This window comes from Mustela nigripes, chromosome 7 (genome assembly GCF_022355385.1).
Source record: "Mustela nigripes isolate SB6536 chromosome 7, MUSNIG.SB6536, whole genome shotgun sequence".
In the NCBI taxonomy this organism is placed as follows: Eukaryota; Metazoa; Chordata; class Mammalia; order Carnivora; family Mustelidae; genus Mustela; species Mustela nigripes.
The window spans coordinates 91,051,274-91,074,468 of record NC_081563.1 but is presented as its reverse complement, the minus strand read 5'-3'; the positions used below and the strand labels follow the sequence as shown (position 1 = coordinate 91,074,468).

The window sequence follows — 23,195 nt, the reverse complement described above, 5'->3', positions numbered from 1 at the left end:
CCTGACTTGGCACGGCTGAAGTTCATTGTTGGGAACCTCTCTGGGGACTCAGGCACACCCGGCACAGGCAATCCCTGCTTTAGATGCTACCAGAGTGACACATCACTGATGTGTGGGGACCCCGGGGAATTCAAATTCCAAGTCCTTGTTGCCTCATTAACCCAGTCAAGCAGAACCAGCAGGGAGAATGGGGATGTGTTGGTCCAGATGACTCAAAAACCTGCCAATGACTCGAAAACCTCACTCTAGTCTTTCAGAGGAAGTTTCTCTGGACTTGTTGATGGGAAATCGTCAAGCCTCTCACCCAACCTGACCCGCTGCTATTACCACATGCAGATCAGGGGCAAGACAGTCTTGGGCAGGGCCAGCACAAAGAATGAAGGATGAAGGAGTACCAGGCCAGGCAGCCCCTTTCTGAGAAGTAGCCAGCACCCTCTTGTCACCCCTTCCTCTGGCACACACGGCATCCCCGACCCTGAACTTGGAAGGTGCTCCAAGGCCCAGAGCGCCCATTAAACATTCTGCTTCCTGCTCCTTGCTGTTCCACGGTCACAGCAGGACTCCCCAGCCCTTGGCCCCACCTTCTTCTGCAGCTGACCCTTGTCCTGCTTCAAGGCCACCTAGAGCCTGCTGGCACCGAGAAGCTTCTTCTCCCCAGCTGATGTTAGCACTTACTGTGTGTCTGCTTAAGCAGGAAGTGGGGACAGACAGTGGGAACACAGGGTCCTGGTCACTAAAGGGCTATTGTCTGCACACAGCAGAGTTTACCCTCTACACACACCTCCAGGAACCACGAGGGACCCCCAGGCATCTGGCCTGTCATCAAGTTAGTGCTGCCAAGCAGGAGAGGTCCTGTTTACAGAGTTACCTCCTCCCTCTCAGATTCCTCAGTACACTGGCTAAAAAGCCAATCAAAGCTGAACTCTAACCCTATTTCTGACCTTTCCAGCTGGGTAAGCTTGAGGAGCCCAGGTCCTCAAGCATCAGATCCTGGACTTTAAAACCAAGTATGAGCATGAATGTGAGCTACAAGCATCAGTGTCAGCAACTGCCTAGTCAGCCAGGGACTGCCCCCAGATAGCAGGGTCAGGTATGACTCCTGGAGGACAGAGGGCTGGGACACCCCATTCCCACTCCCAGCCTGGTATGCAGGATGGTCACCAACAACTTTCCCAGGAGCTGTTGCTGGTGCCCTTTGTTCCAGGTAGGCAGTGGACAGATGAGTCCAGCCTGGCTGGCGCTGGGGGCTGGATGTGGACTGAGCACGGAAAGGGGCTGCCCAGGGCACACACATATGCCACCCTCCCACTAGTACCTCTTCTCAGCCCTGACCAAGACTGGATGCCTAGATGTCAGCACTGCATGGGCTGTCCTGCTGGGGACTGCCATGCACAGTGGCACACATGCCTACCATAGCTGTGTATAGATTTTTAAACTCTGCATCAGACAGTGGGTCTAACCTCACAGTGACACCTTCCTTCTGTGTCAACCAAGCAAGGGAGAAAGAAATGGACACTTGTGGGAAGAGGGAGCAGGAATGAAGATGCACTTCCCCCAACCCGGGACCCGATGTGCACATCTGGACGGGTGAGGAGGTTCAACCACATCCCTCTGTGCCCACAGTTCTGCCCGGATGAGAACCAACATGGGGCGGGGCAGCATGACACCAAGCGCTACCCACAGTGAACCTATGAGTCAGGCTTATACCAAAGTCTTGAGTCTTCCAAAGCAGAAAGGAAGAAAACAGGAACAATAACACCTAGTCCTAGAAGACTCCCCACCAAGCTGTGGCAGGAAATCTTGTCCCCACTCCTGAGGCAAAGAGCTCCTCCCCAGCCCCACCCTTCAGGCACCAGATACCCTCCCCCAGTCCCACCCCAGGTGTGCACTGTGCCCTTACCAGGCCTTGCCCTGCCACCTCCCACAACCCACCCATTCCCCAACAACCCCTGCATGCAGAAGAGGGTCCACAAAAACAGAGATCCAGCAAAATTCTCAGAAGGATCCCCATCAAGGAGGTTTCCCTGGCCATGGACACTCTCAGAGTGGATCATTCCTGCTGCAATCCCAAGATCTGGCTGTTCTAAAATACGAAATTCCAATAGACTTAGCTGATCCAAAAGAAGGACAAGAACAATAAGAAATCATGTAGAGAAAGATGCAAAACACTTCCCAGTTTCAACATCTGGATCCAAAGTCTTAAGGAAATGTAAGCACACAATCCAGGGGACCCAGGGTTTCCACCAGTTCCTGGCAGCCGGCATGTACATTCCCGACCACGTTTTGCAATCACAGTTACTCAGAGGTCAGCAGGGGAAAGGGTGTATTCAGGGTACCTCCCTCCTCTTACTCAGGGAAGCCAGGACACTGCACATGAGCCAAGGGCCTGGGCCTCTCCTCCCGCAACTCAGGGGAGCCCATGGAGTAAACTGACTTTGCCCTGCCTGGCAAATTGCCCTTGCCATGGGAAACCTCACAGATCATGGGGCTATTTTACTCCAAAGCACCCTGCCCATCAACCTCATTAGGCCCATTAAGGATCCTTCCTTTCAATTGCCCTTTTTATTTTAATAAAGGAGTTCGCTCATTAACATAATTAATTTGGGGCCAAGGAGAAGAGCAAGTAACAAGGGTCAGGCCCGCAAGAGGGAGAGGGGCTGCTTTTTAGCTGACTAGAGATTGTTCTCCGGAGCTCAAGTCCCTGCTCTGAAAACATCACCCTAACAGCTCCCAGCCCCAGCAGCCACAGAGCAGCCCCATGCCCTTCCCTCCTCAAATCCCAAATCCTCATCTTCCTAGACCCTATTCTGGACTTTCATCACATAGGTGCTGCTCCATACTTGGCCATCCCACAGAGGAGAAGCAAGTTTTCATTTTGAAGATAAGGAAACAGTAACACTCAGTGCCTGGCCCCAGCATGCCTGGAAGAAAGCCGGCCCCTCTATGCCCGCCTAGGGCTTCTGAGGCAGGCAGGATAGAAAGAGGCCTGACATCCCTTCTGCTCCTCTGGACAGGGCTTCCTCACAGTGCACACTGTCCACCAGAAAGAAAATGGAACAGCCACAGAGATCGGCCCCTCCAGGGGCTTGACCCATAGTAAAACTATACTCAATTCATGCTGTAGGCATATTTAAGACAACACGGGCCCTTTATGGTGTGGCCTGTGCACATCGGGCTCTGTTGTGCTGTGCTGGTTGTGACTACCGCACTGACCCAGGTCTGCTACTGCTGGAATGGTGATCCTCTCATCTGGTCCTTTATTCTTTAGCAGGGGACATGGTAGAGTGACAGGCCTCGAGGTCACAGGACTCAAATTTGGTCTTTGCCTTAAGTTCTGAGCTCAAGTTCAAGTTCAGACCTCTGTTCGGAGCACTCAGACACAAGATGAGCTGAGCCTTGGTAACTACTCAGAGGAAGATCCCCACAGCCTGCTGTCACCTGTGTTTCATGGCACCCACATACAATCCAGAGGCTGAGATCAGCCACAGGCCTCCACTCCACGTCCTGTGTCCATCCCCAGCTTGGAAATCCCTAGCCCAAACCTCCAGGCTCCAGATAGCAGTTTAGAAGCCTAAGAATCTACCCACCACCCCACCATCAACTTCTGAGGACAGGGATTTGTGTTTTGTCTACATCCTCATCCCCAAGGGCCTCTGGAATCTGTCTACTTGAACGAGAGTTGAAGGACAATCTTCTAGAAAGACACTGTGCTGGAAAAGCACATATGGACTGTTGGAAGGAGCTGCACCCAAGATGCTATCTGGCTACACAGCCTTGGGGAGCCACCCAAGTTATCTGTACCTGCCTGGCCTCTGCAGCTACTGCCCACAGAGGCCTCAGGGGAGCAGGAGGGCTTGTAGTCTGCTTGTTTCCTAGGACAGAACAGCTTTCTCAGGCCAGCTCTGAACATAAATAACTTCTCTGGGCAGCAATAGGCTAAAATTGGGCTGGGGCAGACCTCTGCCCCTGCTTCCAGGCTAGGGACTCAGGCTGCCCTCTGCCCCGCAGAGTCATGGCTGTTGATGCCTCCTCCTCCCAGAGCCCCATGACCAGCTCAGGGCCCACCTGCACTGTGGAGTGCGCTCCTGCAGCTTCCTGGCCCATCTGGCAGGGTGCTCCTTGGTACCGGTGCCAAGAGATGTCACAGAGGGAAGGAACTGGTGGGGCAGGCGAGGATATGGGGCTTTCCCAGGGTTCCCAAAGCCTATCCTGCCAGGCCTTCCCTGCCCAAGGGAGATGAGGTTAGAAATATGTGCCAGTCATCAGAATAGTGGAGTCCACCCACAGACAACACAGGGCACATGTCCCAGAACAGGTGGCAGGGCCCTAATTGCCACCTGAGAGAGTGTTTCCAGGATGGATCCCAAATACAATGAGCACATTACAGAAATGTGCCTGGAAAATGAGCAAGTCAAAAATGTATGCGTGTGAGTGCACAATCATGTGTGTGCGTGTGTGTGCATGTGTGCCTGCCCAGACATGGGGTGAGCAGTGGAGATTCTGGTGAGCAGGATGGAGGTGTCACTAGGGTCACTGGGCGGGAGTTGTTGGTCTCCATGATAAGCTCTACAACGATGCTCCAGGAACATGCCTCCTCAGAAACATTCTGCAGCCCTAGGAGGGAAAGGAGATTCACTCACCTCTTTACCTCTAAGATAAGACTTTGACAACCTATTTGGGAAAAAAATCAGAACAGCTATTGCTTAGGGAGGGTAGGGATAGTGACTGAGAAGGGGCATGGGAACCCTCTGGGACAGGGTCATTACTCTGTATCTCAATAAGGATTTGAATTACACAGGTATACACATTGATCAAAACTGAGCTAATGTACACTTGTGCATTTTATGGCATATAAATTTCACATAAAAAGAGAGAAAATAAACACACAATGAACACTAGTTAATGCTATGCTGCTGAAATGCATCCAAAACATAAGATGGACCAACCCCAGAGGGATGGATACACAAATCACATGGGATAAAAACTAGCTTTGTAAAGCTCTAGGGGTAAAAACTGGGTGCTAGGTACACAATAGGTGTACTGCTTGAAATTCTTCAAATTATGAAATTTTTCATAATAAAGTGTTAGAAATAACAATAACAAAATTAATTCCTATCTAATCAGGCTGTGGTATTTAAATAAAGTAACTCAGGTCTGATGCTTAAAACAGTTCTGGAACCCAGAAAGTACTGGAAAAAAATACTGGGAAAATGATAATCATCATTTTTATTTAGTCCTGCTGCTTCCAGCTCCAACGCATTCCGTCGCATCCCTGTGCCTACAGCTAGGATCACTTCGGTTATAATGATCACACCATTCTACAGATGGGGATGGATGGAGGAATGACAGGGCTGGCCAAGATCACCACGCCAGCAGAAGGTGGCCTCAGAACTAGACTGCAGAGTCCTCCATTCCAGAGCAAAGGCCATAGTGCTTGCCCCAGGGGTGGGTCCGTGGGTCCTACACTTGCTGACCTGCCACATTTTTTTTTTAAAGATTTTATTTATTTATTGGAGAGAGAGAGAGAGAAGGATAAAGAGCACACAAGCAGGGGGAGCAACAGAGAGAAAGGGAGAAGCGGACTCCTGCTGAGCAGACAGCCCAACTTGGGGCTCCAACCTAGGACCCCGGGATCATGACTGGAGCCAAAGGCCAATAGATCCCTAACCCATTGAGCCACCAGGCACCACCAACATGCCCCCTTCTGTACCTGAGGTCATGGTGGGGGAAGAGTCAGCAGGGGCCACCCCCAACCTCCAAATGGACACATGGGTGTGGTCCCCAGCATGCCAGGCTCTGAAAACCACAGCCCCACAACGTTTCTAGAAAGGGCTCAGGTTCCCAGTCTGGAACCTGTTCTTTGGGCCAACAAAGGCATCTTGGCTGTCGCCACATGAGACTCTGGGGCAGGAAAGCACTTTCTGTTAGTGGTGTTTATATGCTGCAGGACATTCAGCACTGGCTTAGGTGCAGGCAGAAAGGAAATTTCATGTCAAAAACCTAAGATGACCAGGAGAATAATTAACCTGGGGCTGCCAAAAATTAGCTCTGATCACAGACAACCCATACACACATACCTCTTCTTCCTCAGACAGCGACTAGAAGCAGTCTTTAGGCACTCAGCCCAGCTACGGTTTGTAAAATCATTCCAGGCTAAGCCTGCTTATTTTTAAAGAGAGAATAATAAATGCTTTGCCTACTCAGAAGCATGCCCCTTGCCTGGGGCTGCTGTGGAACAAAGGAACAAAAGCCCTTCTGGGTTTTAACACACCAGTGCATTTCTTGCCTATCCCCCGTGGCTTGCACGCAACCACACATCTCAGCAGGCCAATTCAAGCCCAGTCCTCGGACCACCCAAAGCCACTAATTCAGTGTGCACATGGGGGATCTCCAGCCAAGGGGGTATCCCGGGGGTCCAGGCACATCTGAGACAGTGACAGAAGGAAAACAGTCCATCCCTGGATCAGCTTATTTCCAGCATCCAGGAGGTAAGCCCATCTACCCCACCCACAGAGTCTTCATATTTCACTAAAGAATTAAACATAAATCTAGTTGGGCCAATAACAGTAATGAATGGTGAAGCCGGTTTGGTTGTTAGAGCTCCCCAAACTCAAGTGTACACAGGGGCCTGGGCATCTGCCTCAGTTGTTGGCCCAGTTGTTGGGCCCTGGATGCTGGGCCCTGGACCCAAGGCTCCCAGGGCCAATGCTCCTGGTTGGTGGGCCACATGAGGGCAAGAGGCTTATCTGCACAGGCTGGTAGGGAGATAGGTCAGCAAACAACACAGACACTAGAAAAAGGGGTGATAGCTGAGGGTTGTTGATGTGGGAGGTGGGCAAGGTGGTGCCCACAGGGAGTTGCAGCAGAATAACAGACATCTTTTTGCTGAATCCAATGTCAACTTGAGTCCAGTTTTACCAGGTTTGGTGGATTTGGTCTGTGATAAAACCTGAATCTGAGAAACAAACCTAGGGGTGCCCAATGGCCCCCAAGTTACCAAGCAGGGGAGTCACTGCTGCTCTCAGGCCCCCTGCTTCCCTGCAGGGAACCCTACCACAACCCCCTTCATTCCCACTGCCCCAGCCACTTACACCTTCTCTCTGTTCCCAGAACATACACTTCTTCACGGTCTTGGATGGGCCTGGAAATTCTTCCTCCAATCTTGGCTGCTCGTTCTTGGCAACAAGACCCCAGCTCTGATATCACCTCTTCAGAGAGGACTTCCGTAACTATTCAGTCTAAAGCAACCACCCATTCACACCCTACCATGCATTTGGGGACTATTTGTTACTATGACATACCCTAGCTTGTATTGACTGATACAGTGGCCTTCAGTGAAACCTGTGGAATGACTGGAAAAGAAAAGTTACAAGCTGCCCACCAGGAGAAAGAGCATGACTTGACTGCGGGGGGAAGGGTGGTATTGGTGAAAAAGAACATTACAACTCAGGTTGACAGTGGGTCTGAGATAGCATTGTAAAGGCAAGTTTAGGCTTAAACAAAGGGGGTTTTAACCCCAGGGAAGGGGAAAGCACTGGCCTGTAGGGACAAACCAAAAAGACCCCTGAGCAAGACAGTCCCAGCAAGAGGGAGTTCCTGGATGCTGGGCTCCTTCAAACCCCAACATGCACACAACATCCAGAAAAGTGCTTGACACATGGAATATGTGGAGAACTTATCTAAAGAATCCAAGATAAATGTCAGGAGGACCCTCCCCCCTTTAAATGGCTTGATCTTATTTATGGTCCCCCTCTCAGAGTGCTGGGAGAAAGAGGCCGAGTGGGCTCATTTGTTTATTCCAGCATGTATTTTATTCACTTTGTACTCATGTTTACTGTCCTGGGACCAGAGAACATTTCCAAAGCTAAAACATGCCCCTTGAAACAAAGATGACTTCAGCCTAGAACAAGACAGAAGCACCTGGGACTGTGCCAAAAGCTTCCCATGCCTTGAACATTCATCATATTTGTGTCCAAAGACCAGATCCTTCTGTGGGAAACTAAAGGCACCAACTGCCAAGGTGAAGGGCAACCCTTCTCCAAGCTGGGCAGTCTTGCTCCTGGTAACAGCTCAGCAGAGATGTTTGGTGCTGGTGTCTACCACAAACAGATAAGTAAAGGGTCAGGAGACCCTGCTGAGCACTGAGGTGCCGTCAGGGGACACACAGTACCTGTATGTGATCCTCACTTCAGTTCCAGGCTCATCCCGCTCCCAGATCAAAGCGACGCTCTCCGGGGACTTCTGAACATGCTGATCCAAGCAATTGACTGCACAAAAATAGGTTTTACAGATGTTACACAGGGTTCTTATGAAATTGGATAAGGGGAAGGTTTGGTTTGCCATGGCTTGTGCTGCTTTCCACTGAGGTGGACCCTATGTTCCTCAAAGGCAAGGGATCTACTCTTTGCAAGGAGAATGATTGTCAGAGCCTGCATGTAGCACTGGGTGTGGTGCAAAAACAATGAATACTGTTATGCTGAAAATAAATTTAAAAAATTAAAAAACAAAAAACAAGACAACCAGTATATAAATAGCATCTCACGGGTGCAGGGTGATCCCTTGTGAATATCTGAAGCAGGTGCTTCCCACCTGTGGTCCCAACCCTGGCCACCTGTGGGAATCACCCAGGACACCCCCAGGGACCCTGACCCAGTTGGCCTTGTGGTTTTTGGGCTCCTTGGGTGGTTCTAACATGCAGCTGGGATGGAGTGCTGTAACCTGAGATGCTGAAAGAAGGCTTAATGCAAACAGCCTGACCCTGATTCAGTACACAGTTCATGCGGCAGTCTCTCGAGTCTGCTGGAGGTGTAATCCAGGGCAAGGATTCAGATAACCAGCCTTTCAGATAACCAGCCAGCACCCTACAAACCAGCCTCTGCTCCAACAAGTGATGAAATGATAGGGAACCAGCCGTGCTGGTTGTCCGGAAGACTCTGCTTCCTGCCCCCTCTATTACCCAAGCTCAGATCACATGACTGCCTGCAAAAACAGATTAGTGCTGACAATTTACTGTAAACCTGAAGATTAGTAGGATCGGGTAATTTGCTAACATCCTGTTCATTACTCTTGATTTCAAGGTGAGCTTCGATCTGGCAGGTTCATTTAGTGCCCCTTCCTATCAGCCCTCGCAGACAGATTTCATTACTCACTTCCCCTTCAGCAAGATGAACAATGATGTCAAGTAGCTTCTGGACCCAGCAGTCATCTGTCCACCTGGTCTTCACGGTCACCCCCAATGTCCAGATATACAAATTCTTTCTCTTTTTTTTATTTGAATACAGTTACTTATCTTCTCCAATCTCCTCCCATACAAATGGGAGAAACATTATCTACCATGTCTAATCACAGGATTACAATAGGAATCCAATAAAAGACCAATGTTGAAGTGCTATTGTATGAATGCAGGGTGCTGTTATCAACTGATAATACTATGCAATGAGCTACAGGAACTCCAATAATATTTCTTGATGGAGTAACTGTCCTGACAAAAGTTATGGGAAACCATACCCCTAAAAGATCAAATGATTCTCATAATTCTTGAGAGGGTGAACCCCCATGAAAATATTTATATACTTTAGCTGTTGTATGCAAATAACATTTTTCAGTCAAGTTATTTTATCTATCACTTACTCTTATAATAAAAAAATTACATTTGAGAACATTTGGGTGGCTCAGTCAGTTAAGTATCTGCCTTGGGCTCAGGTCATGAACTCAGGGTCCTGGGATTCAACCCCCTATTGGGCTCTCTTCTCAGCAGGGAGCCTGCTTCTCTCTCTGCCTCTGTTCCCACCGCTGCTTATGCTCTCTCTTTCTCATATAAATATATAAAATATTTTAAAAATGTATTTGAACTTTCTGGATCCTCACAGAAATATGTTATACTTCAAAAAATCTAATAAAGATAGATGTCATCAGGAAGAACTATTAATACTAATATTACTTATTGATACCAGAAAGTTCTTTGAATTACTAGAAAAACAGAAGAGAAGAAATGCTATAAAAATGGAAGATAGAGGGGCGCCTGGGTGGCTCAGTGGATTAAGCCTCTGCCTTCGGCTCAGGTCACAATCTCAAGCTCCTGTGATTGAGCCCCACATCAGGCTCTCTGCTCAGCAGCTTGCTTCCCCTTCTCTCTGCCTGCCTACTGTGATCTCTCTCTCTCTCTGTCAAATAAATAAAAAAATCTTAAAAAAAAAAAAAGAAGATAGAAAATACAAGAGGTCAAACTGAGGGGGAGGTTGGCGGCCAAACCTGGATTTACACAATAAACCTAATGTGTATGTGTCAATCAGTCCAAAATTTAGAAATCATGAGTTTTCACACTAAAACCACCGATTTCTGGCCTCTCTTTAGCAACCAGCAGATGAGGCCACACCCTATCTGGAAGTTGAAGCAGTGAGCACCCCCTAGTAGGGCCAAGCCCTTTCTCCCTCCCACCCCCTACCACTTCCGGACTCCCACCACAAGCCCACCAGCCCCAAAACCCCACTCCTACTGCCTGGCCCTGGAGGACCTAAGGGATGGACTAAGAAGAGATGACCCTAGGCAGGTCACAACAAGCCTAGAAGTGCCCAGCTGAGAACCCACACACTGAGTTACAGCTGTGCCCTGCATGGGGGTGGCTGGTCCAACTGGAAGAGGGTGCTGTTCCCACCTGCGCACAAATGCTCATTGGCGCATGGCTGCTTCACGCATCACAGGTGAGCTGATTACACCCGCTTCTACCTAAGAAGCCCGCTCTAAAATTTCTCCCACTCTGAGTTTGACTCTTTGAGTCACCCTGAAAAGTGGGCAGCCCAGGGGTAGCCTGGAAAACAGTTTCCAGGTGCTCTGGGTTGTACAGTGACCTGCCTAATGCCACAGCCAGAAAGCAGCAGGAAGGGCTTCCAATCACACATGACACCTCACTGCACGGTCTGTTCCCATGGCAGCCAGGGCACCAGGACATACTTCTCACTCAATGAATGACGGCCCAGCTTTGAGCCAAGACCCTCATAGCCGTGGACCCCAGCAAGGCATCCTCCACCTGGTTTACACCAAACAGGAAGGCAGTGTCCACAGGATGGACATTGGGTATCCAGGGTATAGATGGGTGGTCAATGAGACCAGCCATCTATCTCTCTTTCTGGAGCTGATGGATGGCAGGAATCCAGGAAGGTCAGCATGAAGCCCAAGGTACAGTGTCCCCTACATGCCTCACTGCCCCTCCCCACCCCAGTTCAGAACATAGTAAGTTCTCAACAAGCAGCTGCTAAGGCTCCATGTGATCTACCTCCTCCCAGCAATCATGTTGAGTCTAGTGAGCACCTTCCTCCCTCAGGGCCTTTGGACTGTTTCTCTGTGCCTGGGGGACGCTGTCCTACTGTCCACACTGCTGCCCTTCGCCTGGTGTCCACACTCCTACAGGTCTGGCCTACAGATTCCCACTCTCACTGAGCACTTCACATCCCATGGACCTCATGCTTCCCTCTATCTTTTCCCAAGATGGCACTTGTAGCCCCTCTGTGGACAGGGATCCAATATCCTGACCATATTTGTACATGTGCAGCCGAACACAGAGCACAGAGCAGAGAAGAACCACAGCTTTTAATTTAAGTCCTCAACCTTGAGGGCAACACTGGAGTCTAAATGACACCATGTTGGTTCCCTGCCTGAGGAGGGAACAGATCTCTTCGTGTCTTAGTGGCTTTATCTCTCAAGGTTTATTTCTAGTCTAGATTAGCACTTCTGAATCCCCCAGAACTCAAGAGGGCTTATTAGCCAGAGATGGTGAGGTCTTGCCCTGAGTCTCTGAATGAGCAGGTCTGGGTGGGCATGCACATCTCCGCCTCTAGTAAGATCCCAGGTGCTGCTACAACTGCCGTCCTGGACCCACTCCTGCAGACACACACGTAGGCTTACAACTACACACATTCTGTTCCAAATTTGGGGCAGGGTGAGGGGACATTCTTCTTCCTTTGGGGATAAGAGTAATTAAAGACTTTCTGTAAGACATCTGGTCAAACCTTTGCTGGATGGTGGCCTGGAGTCATAGGGAAAACACACACACTGGAGTCTGGACCCTGTCCAACCACTTATTAACCACAGATGGTGCACTGCTTATCTAATTTAAATCTCACTTTCCTCATTTGTTGTGGGAGTGATGGCTCCAGACTCAGAGATGTGGTAGAAATTAGATGCTTTGTGAGTTTCCTGCATGAGGTCAGATGGGAATAAAAACACCCTCGACAGCTACTGCGGACAACACTCAGATGACACCAGCATATTCACAAAGCTCCATGCAGGGCCTGGGGAGACAGTAGCCCTAAGATGCTGTGTGTGTGCTGGCTTTTAACACATGGGCATGTTTCCTGCTGTTGCCTCAACTGCAGGGAGGAAAAGAAAGAAGGGAGGGTAGGTGGAAGGAAGGAAATTCTTCCTTCTCCACATCGGAAAACAAAGACTCCACCTAAAGAACTGGGCAGTGGGACAAGAAAATTCCATTTCCAAGAACAAGCAGTTAAGGACCTAGTGTGATTTTTAAGGCTCAGCTCAAACCCCACCTCCTCCTGTAAGTCTTTTCCAATTTCCCAACACACAGTGACCTCTTGATCCCTGTCATTTTCACACCATTTTTAATGCTTACTTACCTGACCAGTAGTCACCACTCTGGGACACAATGCTAGTTTTGCTAGATCTTCCCCTATCTGGGTCACAAGTCCCTGAGGACAGGGAACATGTCCCTAAGATTCCTTTATCATGGGTTTGGAGTAGAAGGGATGCTATCAGAATCCTCCCCTTAGCATCTATAAAAACCTTGAGCAAGTGACCCCCGTGTGAGGTCACTTGCTTAATGATTTGTGGTTCCCCTCCTCGGAAGAATGCAGGCTCTGTGGCATTGGGTATCTTCCATACTGTTCATCACCATATATGAATTGGAGCCTTCGTTTCCATATCTGTACAATGGGACCACAAACCACTTCACATCGGGATCAGGAGGATGAGATGATATGAGGCTCCATTATGTTCCTAAGATCAGGTGTGCACCTGGCCTAACACAATTCTGCAAAAAGTTAGGCAAATGTCTGTTGGTGGTTCATGTGTTCTGAGCTTTTTTTTTTTTTTTTTTTAGATTTTTTTTTTTTTTAGAGAGAGAGAGGGAGAAAACGGGGGGGGGGGAGGGGCAGAAGGGCAAGCAGACTCCCTACTGAGTATAGAGCCAAAAACACCAAGCAGCGCTTGATCCCAAGACCCTGAGATTAGGACCTGAGCTGAAATCAAGAGTCAGATACTTAACTGACTGAGCCACCCTGTTTGTTTGTTTGTTTTTTAAAGATTTTATTTATTTATCAGACGAAGATCACAAGTAGGCAGAGAGGCAGGCAGAGAGAGAGGGGGAGGCAGGCTCCTGGCAGAGCAGAGAGCCCGATGCGGGGCTCGATCCCAGGACCCTGAGGCCATGACCCGAGCTGAAGGCAGAGGCTTAAACCACTGAGCCACCCAGGTGCCCCAGTTTTGTTTTTTTAAAAAAGATTACAATAGGATTATCATTTCCATTATAAAGATGGCACACACTTACCTAGGAATTTTCAAGAACTACTGTCAGTTGTTTAAATACATCTCTTCCCCTCCCCAACTTTAAGTGAACCCACACAGGGAAATTCAATTTTATTCAAAAGAAATGAGGGAGTTAATATTCACAAAAGGATTCACAATGGGCTTTCTTTAAATAGAAAATCTCCCTGGCACATTTAAAGAAATTACATCAGTCTCAAATTGTATTTGCCAACTTTCCAGAAACATCTGCTATTTAAAGTAAGTCGTGCATCTGACAAGTGGGAAGAATTCAGTCTCTTCAGGGGGACCCTCCTCCTAAGACCAAGGGTTACACTTCCATTTAGACTTCCTTGAAAGACTGTAGAAAAGTTTCTTCGGTCACTGAGAGAAAAATGAGGCACAGAAATGCAGCATCTTGCCACTCTCAGTGTGTCTGCCGTCTGGATTATGGGAGGTGCAATCAGAAAGAGAAGGGAAGTAAAGCAAAATGGTTTCCATACCTTCAACTCATGCTCCAAAAAGCATCCAGAAAACTCTACACTCAATGGTCAATTAAAAATAGTTTTTCTACACCCTTGCTTTAAGGTAAAAAAACCCATTTTTTAAAAAAAAATCTGACTCAGAATTTGGTCTTTAGAAAAAAGAATTTAGGGGCACCTGGGTGGCTCAGTGTGTTAAGCCGCTGCCTTCGGCTCAGGTCATGATCTCAGGGTCCTGGGATCAAGCCCCGCATCGGGTTCTCTGCTCAGCAGAGAGCCTGCTTCCCTCTCATTCTCCCTCTGCCTGCCTCTCTGTCTACTATGATCTCTCTCTGTCAAATAAATAAATAAAAATCTTTGAAAAAAAGAAAAAAGAATTTAGGGGTGCCTGGGTGGCTCGGTTAGTTAAACATCTGCCTTCTGATCAGGAGATGATCCTAGGGTCCTGGGATGATTGGAGTCAGGCTCAGTGGGGAGTCTGCTTCTCCCTCTGCCCCTCCCCCACTCATGTGCGTGCTCTCTCTCTCTCTCTCTCTCAAATAAATAAATAAAATCTTAAAAAGAGAGAAAAAACAGAATTTAGTTGTGTGTTTTGAAGGCAACACATGTCATTACCCTCTAGTTCTGCATTCTCAACTTCCTGACATCCTGAGCTCATGGGCAAAAAAGCACAGACTTTTGTCCATTGAGCCCTGTGAAAGACAGCCAAATTTCAGATTGGTAAGAATACTTTCTAGATACTAACCTTTTATCAGCTATGTCATTTGCAAATATCAGAGGTGAGGTGGGTGGTGGGATGGGTGAAATAGGTGACAGAGATTAAGAGTACATTTATCTTGATGAGCACTGAGTAATGTATAGAATTGTTGAATCACACTATATTGTACACCTGAAACTAATATAACACATGTTAACTATATAGGAATTAAAATAAAAAACCTAATTCTTATAAAGATTTTTTTTTATTATTATTTATTTATATGACAACGGAGATCACCAGTAGGCAGAGAGGCAGGCAGAGAGAGAGAGAGGAGAAGCAGGCTCCCCGCTGAGCAGAGACCCTGATGCGGGGCTCAATCCCAGGACCCTGGGACCATGACCTGAGCTGAAGGCAAAGGCTTTAACCCACTGAGCCACCTAGGTGCCCCAAAAAACCCAATTAAAAAAAAAAAAAGTATCCTCTTTAGATCTTGGTTTAAAAAAAAGAACCTTCAGCAAAGCAGTTTTACATAAATATAAGGGAAGCAACTGGAGGCTCTCTCTACCTGCCCTGCCCAGGTGGCCCCTGACACCATGACCCCACCTGGTGACCTGGCTGTCCCAGAGCCCCAGGATGGACTTTGAGAGCTGTGTTGGCCACCTGCATGCCTTCGCTAGCCTGCTTCCCTCTTATCCAAGACTGATCATATGCAAACCGATGTAGTCCTGTCAGAGGAAACAGCACACTATTAACAATGCTGAAGGCCAAGTTCAAGGTCACAGCTTTCCCCATGATTCATTAATAAATAACAAAAGCCAGTGATTGGATGCAAGTAATGCTTTATAAGCATTTTCTCATTTGACACTAACAACAGCCCCAGATGTCCCCAGGTCATACATACACTGCCAGTCAGAAGAAGCTTAGCAGCTTGGCTCTGAGTATTGGTCTCAATACTAGTCTCTGAGACCTCCTGTCACCCATGTTCTGTCGCCCAGTGACAAGCCCTGTGTAGGTGCTTCGGGCCACAGTTCCAGTTGAGCCCAGTCTACAGCCATCCCAGTCCAGGTCCCCGACTTTGGAGTGAGAAGCAGGGCCGACACAAGAGACGGAGACAGACTTCAGGAGCAGAAAGAAGCCATCTCCTGGCGCTTGCCCATCAGCCCCTGTCCAAAGTCCTGACCCACAGAATCTGAGGGATTAATAAAATTGTTGCTGCTTTATGCCACTAAGCTTAGGGTAGTTGGATATGCAACAATAGTAACTAGAATAGAGTTTGGTTACACCTATCTTTACTTTACACATGAGGAGATGCATGCAAAGTACAGATAAGGGGAAAACAAGGATTCACATCTAGGTGTGATTCTAGATACACTCTAGAACACTAAACTGTATGGCATTACCCATATACCATTTTTGTTTGCTTAAAGAAGGCATCCCCAGGACACTAATCTCAATCCTATCCTTTTTATTATTTTTTTTTTTTTCATCTTCACTGGTATGGGATATATAGGTCAGTGGTCCTCCAACTTGAACGTGCACCAGAAGCCCTTGGAGGGCTTGTTAAAAACACAGATTCAGGGCACCTGGGTGGCTCAGTGGGTTAAGCCGCTGCCTTCGGCTCAGGTCATGATCTCAGGGTTCAGGGATCGAGTCCTGCATCTGGCTCTCTGCTCAGCGGGGAGCCTGTTTCCCTCTCTCTCTCTCTGCCTGCCTCTCCATTTACTTGTGATCTCTCTCTGTCAAATAAATAAATAAAATATTTTAAAAACAACAACAACAACACAGATTCAAGGCCCGGTTGGCTCAGCTGGTTGAGCAACCAACTCTTGATTTGGCTTAGGTCATGACTTCAGGTCATGACTATAATATTATTATTATAAATAAATAATAAATAAATATTTATTTATCAAATAAATAAAATCTTTAAAACACATACACATACACACACACACACACACACACATACAGAAAGATGGCAGGGCCCCACTCCCAAGGTTTCTGATTTTGACAGTCTAGAATGGGGTGTGAAAACTTATGTTTCTAAAATGTTCCCAGATGATTCTAACACCACTAGCCTGGGGACCACACCTTGAAAACCGCTAGTATAGATCCTCCTGAAGGAGTAATGTCATTTTTGAGAGCAATACTTCTTTGGAACAAGCCATCATTGTGCTGTCTACAGATCAGGCCAAAACACCCGCACCTATTCCACAACGTTTTAAGTGGTTCCCAGGGCAGCTCTGGCCTGACCTGGCCTTTCTCCATACTCTGAACATACTTTGCAGACACTGGCAAAGGGCAGAGATATTCCTGACAGCTGAGTGGGCAGGCATATGCATTAGAGGTAGGAAGTTGTGAAAAGCTTTCTATACAACAGTTTTCTGAAGCTCAGCTGACTATGTAGCCAGAAAGGAGAAATAAGTGAAGAAAAAAGAAGCAGAAGAATTGTTTGCTGAACACACCCAGCCCTGACTCAGTGAGGCTCATGAGGTCCTTGGTGCCTGTCCCATGAGGTCCGTCCCTACTGGCTTATCAAAGAGTGTGAGGTGGCAAGCCACCCAGGAATGTTCACAGTAGCCTCAGGCCTCCAGAAGCTGCACTTTCTATGCCTTCAGAGGCTGTTCTCCTCCCTTTCAAAGGCACATGCCATCAACCCTGCAAACCTAAGGGTTTGGTTTTCTTTCCATTGGTCCAAGGACACTTGCTGCTGACTCAATTTTAGAGAAAACACTTATCTAGTAAGTGACTCACTTCGATTAAACCAGCAAAGTAATATACAATATGAAAAAACATATATCTGGTCCAAAGTTCCCTCAAGTTTCTTTGTTTGAAAGTTAACTGCAACACACTACCCATAATTTTATGGCTATTTCTAAATATAATAAATTAAATTCACTACTACATACTGATCACCAATAAATGCCAGGCTGTTCCATACCTTCTGGCACTGTGTCCTCACAACCAGAATAGCAGGTAGGTATTATTGCCTGCAGTTTATATGGTGGGGGGGCACTTAAGCTCAGAGGAGCAGAAAAATTTGGCCATTACCTGGTCGAGCTGTGCCACACAACAGATCCTACCTAGAAGTTCAGGTCTAGTTATGGCCCTGCCATGAAGATCTGCATGTGCTTTCCTTAAATAACTCCTAGACGCCAATCAACTCCATAGTCTGGGACAGCAGGCAGCCCCCCTGACTTGGCACCTGACTGCAAGTCCCATCTTGCCCTGTAAGACCAACCCCAGGCCTACCCTTCCTGGCCATTACCGCCTCCAGTCCCTGGACCTTCTCCCCTTGTGGCATGGGGATACAGTGTACCCACCTTATCTTAAAGAAATACTAGTGGATTCAATCTCAGAAGATACCAGAGGATTGATTGACTGCCTGGTGAAGCTGGTTTCTGGAATCTCAATCACCACCCGGTCTAAAGCAACCTGTAGGTCTTCCGAGGCAGTACACAACTGAAACAGTCAACTGGGAGACACCCATCCCTTCCTTCCCGCCCACAAGCCCCAGAGCAAGGAGATAACTGATTCCAACTGCTGGCGGTAATTTTTTCCTACCCCTCTGCCTGCCACTCGGTTTGTTTACTTGGGCAGTCTCTCCCGGAGCAAGTCTCTGGGGTACCCAACCGGAGGCAACAAGTCAGGCGCTTTTAGTTTTTGCCTCTCCCAGGGACAGGAGTGGGGAAGTCCCGGCCTACATCTGAGAGCCGGCGCCCTCCTCCCTAGCCTGGCACAGGGGTAGCCCGCAGCGCAGTGGAACCCCCAGGCTGAACTCTGGGGACAGTGGATTGAGGAGCTGCGCTGGGGCAAGACCAATGACTGGGCGACCTAAACGGATGCCCGCCCGGGTCTCCGCACGCGCGAACCCTAGCGCTTAAGCTGGAATCTGGGTTCAGGGTGACTGAGGCCCGGACTGGAGCCTCCGGGGATCCTGATGGGATGGGGGCTGGGACGGTGAGGCGCCACCGTTGAGAGTGCGAGGAGCAGAAGACTGGAGGAGGGGCCTCCCGTGGGGCCGTGAATGGCTGTTAAATGCCCTCGGGACTCCTGAGCTGAGGGCGCCCTGGATTACTTCCCGTCCCCACCCCCACCCCCGTAGCCCACTCACCAGACACGTTTAACTGGCCTCCTAGAAACCAGCCGATCTTCCCGCTGCTGAAATCACAGTCCCAGACGGTGTGGTAGGGGGTGTCCCACACCAGCGTGTCCTGAGCCAGCGGCCCCCAGAAAGCGGCGGGATCCCGGGCCGCCTGTGCGCTCTGCGCCTGGTAGGAGCCTGGCTGCCCCGCAGCCCCGGGGGCGGCTCTCACCCCGCGCAGCTGTGGCACCGACTGCACCGAGCGCCCGCACAGGCTGCCCAGGAGCCGCCGCGCGCAGCGGCCCAGGCCACGCACCGCCATCTCGCCAGAAGCCCTGAGGCACTCTGAGCCGCAAGCTGGGGCTGCGAGCGGGGGCGCCCCTTAATGTCTGTGCGGCCCCGCCCCGTCTCCTCCTCCAGCCACCACCCACTCCTCCCCCAGCCTGTGCGGTAAGACGCTGCCTCCCGGAGCCTGCCCCAGAGAAGAGGTCCGCTAAGGAAGAGTAGGCATGGGGAGCACAGGCCAGAAGGTGGCCGTCGGTTCTGGTGGGCTGTGATGCCCTTGTCTTTGCCTTCCCGGCCTGACGCTCAGCGTCAGGCGGTTTTGGTTTCACTTTGTGGGTCTTCAGGAACCAACAGCTGCGCCAGGGGGAAAAAAAAAAAAAAAAAAGACGGGTGCGTCACCGGGTATAGGCTCCAGGCTCCAGGTAGCCTGAACCATCCCTTATGGGAAAGAGCCGGCAAAAAATGGAAGCCTCTGGTGGAGGGAAGCACGCAGGTGGGTGTGAAGACCACCACAGTTAGGTTCTTTCAGCATCTCAGAGGCTGAAGTCCAAATATCACTCCTTTTGTGCTCCCTTGGGAGTGAGCACATCATCTTGCCAGGCCGACCTGTGACACACATAAGTGGCCCATGTGGGCCCAATGGGCTGGTTAGTGTGCCTAGAGCCAGGATGTTGTTCTGGGGTCTGAGGCTCAGACCCTGGCCCGAGGACTGATGCTCTTAGCAGCCAGCTGCCAGCCTTAGGCCCCTTGGGGAGTATAAGCAAAGAAAATGCTCTGCTAACCTTGACTGATTTAGAAACCTGGGGGTTTCTCCCATTGCTCCCGCATCTGTGGCCTTAGCTTAAACCTTGGCTTTGATCTTGGTCTGAAATGCCAATAGAGTATTACCCCCACCTTAAAAGACCACCAGAGACGTGAGCCAATCAGCAAGGGTCGTTTATTGCAGGTTCCAACCTGGATCTCTGCGCTGCTAGTGGCCGATAACCCCGAGAGGTCCAGAGCTGGGTTGGTGCAGGGTTTTTATAGACAGGTACAAACAAGTTTCGGGTGGGGCTGAGCTGATTGATTGACAGTTTGAACAGGCATACTTCGTGTCAGTGAATTGGGTCAGGGGACCCAGCGCGAAAGCAGACAAAGCAATCTTACAGAAGCAGAACTGGCCGGTTAGCCCACGCATGCGGAAAAAAGCACTATCAGGATATTAAAGGCCTGGTTACTATCAAGTAAAGACAATTGGGAGTCTCCTGGTGGAATGTTACATTCCTGCTATAAAGCATCCTTGTTAATGAGGTTTAGGTTTAGAAGAAATTTAACTTTATTTACTTTTCCTTCTACCTCCGCCTCCTTCGGTTTTTTTATGGAGGGGAGGGTGACATTAGGGCTTGAGGAACTGAGTTCTGTGTCCCTGGAAATTGGGCTATTGATAAGGTAACCTCTTTGTTTGTAAATCTCAAGGACATTTGCAAACCAAGGGAGACTCCTGTCTTGCAGGATTGTGATCTCAGCAAGTTAACCATTTATCATTTTATGGCAGTCAGGGGTGCCTGAGGAACGCCACACATATGGAGGGGAGCGGGTGAAGGGGGGGTGCAAGGCGCCAGCCTTTGCTTTGTCCTCAGCCAGCCTCCTGCTCCTTCATTCCCCCCTGAACAACTTTGACCCTTAAATCTTTAAGGTGGTTGAAGGTGGAAGGTCTCATCTTCTATAACTTCTTCGTGCTGAATAGGGGTGTAGATCTGTCCCTACCTACTGGGGTCAATATTGATCAGGGTAGGAATGTATAAGGGAGTTACGAAAGGTGGAGGCAGCTGAATCCAGCGCTGACAGTGAAGAGGTGTCCTTGCGCAACAAGGATTGTCTGTCATGGTGTAGTCATTGTAGCAATGGAGTCTCGGCACCAAGTAGAGAAACATGGAACAAAGCAACATATTAAGGTTAATAAGGCGATAAGAATAAGAAGCCCAAAAAGGAGATTTGGCCATAGCCCTCCTCTAAACCAGGAACTTAACCAATCACTAAAAGAGAGAGAGGGACCTTGTAGAGCCTTAATCTGGGCATTAGGTCAAGTTTCTTAAACTCTCTGTGCCTCATTTTCATTTCCTGAAAAAGAGGATTAACATCTCTTTTCCCAGGGCCAAGGTCAAGATTAAATGCAGTAGTATCTAGTCTAGCCTGCAGTGGGCACACAGGAAGCTCCCTAGTGGAGGCTATGTTGTTGTCCTCAAGCCAAGAAGGATAGAAGGAAACTCATGGAATCTTGTTTCAACCAGATTCTTAAAGATTTCAACACCCAAGATGTAAAAGTGTAATAAAGAAGGCAAGCAGAGGAGAACAGGGATTTGGAAAAACTGGTTGATTGAGTTCTTTGGGTTTGGGAAAGATTCCTTCCTGCTAGCTATATGATCTGCAGAGGGAAAGACCAGGCAGAGGAGAACATGTCAGATGCACTTCCACTGGAAGTCAGCCCCAGCAGCGCCTGCGCGCGCGCGTGTGTGTGTGTGTGTGTGATGCCCGCCTTCTGCCAGAGAACCAAGGATTTTAAGACTGCTGAAGCTAGCATTACACATGTGACTTGATCTGTGCCAAGCACATTTTTTACTTAGCTTAAAAATTATCTACAGCTACCACCAATAACCAACCCCTGGTAGGACAGATACACAAAGAAATAAACAGGCTTACTGAAAAGCCCACAGCGGTCACGTGAAAGAGCAGCACTGACACCCAGCACTCCTGCTGCCATCTCAATAGCTGCCTCACCATTTGGCCTGAATCTTCATTTTCAATAGAAAATGCTAAACTGTCCATTAAGATTATAACTGTTGTAGTGTGTCCCAAAGACTACCACCAACATTTCATCCCCTGTGTAGAAGGGATAGTATGCTGCTCCGTGGAGAGAGGAGCTTGTCCCCCACCCCTTGAATGCAGGCTGGTGGATTTCTTTAGTGCCGGGCCACAGGGGGCATCCCTGTCTGACAGACCCAGATTTAGGCCCTGCAGGCCCCAGCTGCAGCTCCAGCTTTCTTGGAACTCAGGTGTGGTGCTGTAAGAGAGCTGAAGTAGCCTCCCAGAGGAAGATCCTCATGAGAACAATGAGAAAAGTACATAGAATTGACTTGACTTTAAAATAAAGAAGTAGAGGGGTGCCTGGGTGGCTCAGTGGGTTCAGCCTCTGCCTTTGACTCAGGTCATGATCTCAGGGTCCTGGGATCGAGCCCTACATGGGGCTCTCTGCTCAGTGGGTAGCCTGCTTCCCTCTCTCTCTCTGCCTAATTGTGATCTCTGTCTGTCAAATAAATAAATAAAATCCTTATTTAAAAAAATAAAGAAGTTCAAGGGCAGCTGGGTGGTGCAGTTCGTTAAGCATCAAACTCTTCATTTCGGCTCAGGTTGTGATCTCTGGGTCCTGAGACTGAGCCCCATATTGGTCTTCCAACTCAGTGTGGAGTCCTCTTAGGGACTCTCTCTTCTTCTCCCTCTGCCCCTTACCCTCTCGAATAAAGAAACCTTTAAAAGAAACCTTTTAAAGAAACCTTTAAAAAATAAAGAAGTACCTAGTTCTTGTTTTCTTCAGGTTGGGTAAAGAGAAGTGATTATGTGGACATAAAACATTTCAGAATTCAGGTGGTACAGAATTGCACTTCCAGCAGCCAGCCCATTAACCAAGAGATGACCTGGGACCCTGCCTCCTGAGTGTCATAGCCCTGGGGTCCCTGAGGCCAAAGCCATTCTTTCTGCCTCCTGGAAACATATCTCCCATGACTAAAACCAAATGGAGCCACTGTCCATCTGCCCCAGCCATATTCCCCGGGCTGCTTCCCTGGGGCCACAGTGGTGCTGAGAGAGCAGCCAACCATCCAGGCAGAACTGGTCCCATGTTCTTTCCAACAGGCCCCTGGGCAAAGTCCTCAGCACTGAAAGCTGTACGTTGGCAGGTGCCAACGTAGGGAGGCCTGGGAGGTTTCCCATGGGAAGCTGGGGCTTACTTTATATCTTGGGCCTGAGGTTCACATTGGAGGCTATAGCCCACCAACACCCCCTTCGACTTTTGCCTCCTTAGATCCAAACACCTACTTTACTCAGAGCACTTGGGTGCCCCTAGAAACAGTTTTGTTGG

At 48.9% G+C, this 23,195-nt stretch overlaps 1 protein-coding gene across 1 annotated transcript in view; it reads right to left on the bottom strand.

The window, feature by feature from the left end:
- The window catches only part of ACSS1 (acyl-CoA synthetase short chain family member 1), a 60,506-nt gene extending 41,307 nt beyond the window's left edge, over window positions 1-19,199 (bottom strand). Inside the window, exons 1-2 of the mRNA XM_059406422.1 lie at window positions 18,827-19,199; window positions 8,171-8,267 (exon numbers count right to left, since the gene is read on the bottom strand). Coding sequence (XP_059262405.1) covers window positions 8,171-8,267; window positions 18,827-19,118 — 389 coding nt within the window. The 5' untranslated portion in view covers window positions 19,119-19,199. The remainder of the gene's footprint in view (window positions 1-8,170; window positions 8,268-18,826) is intronic.
- Between the last annotated feature and the right edge of the window lie 3,996 nt (window positions 19,200-23,195).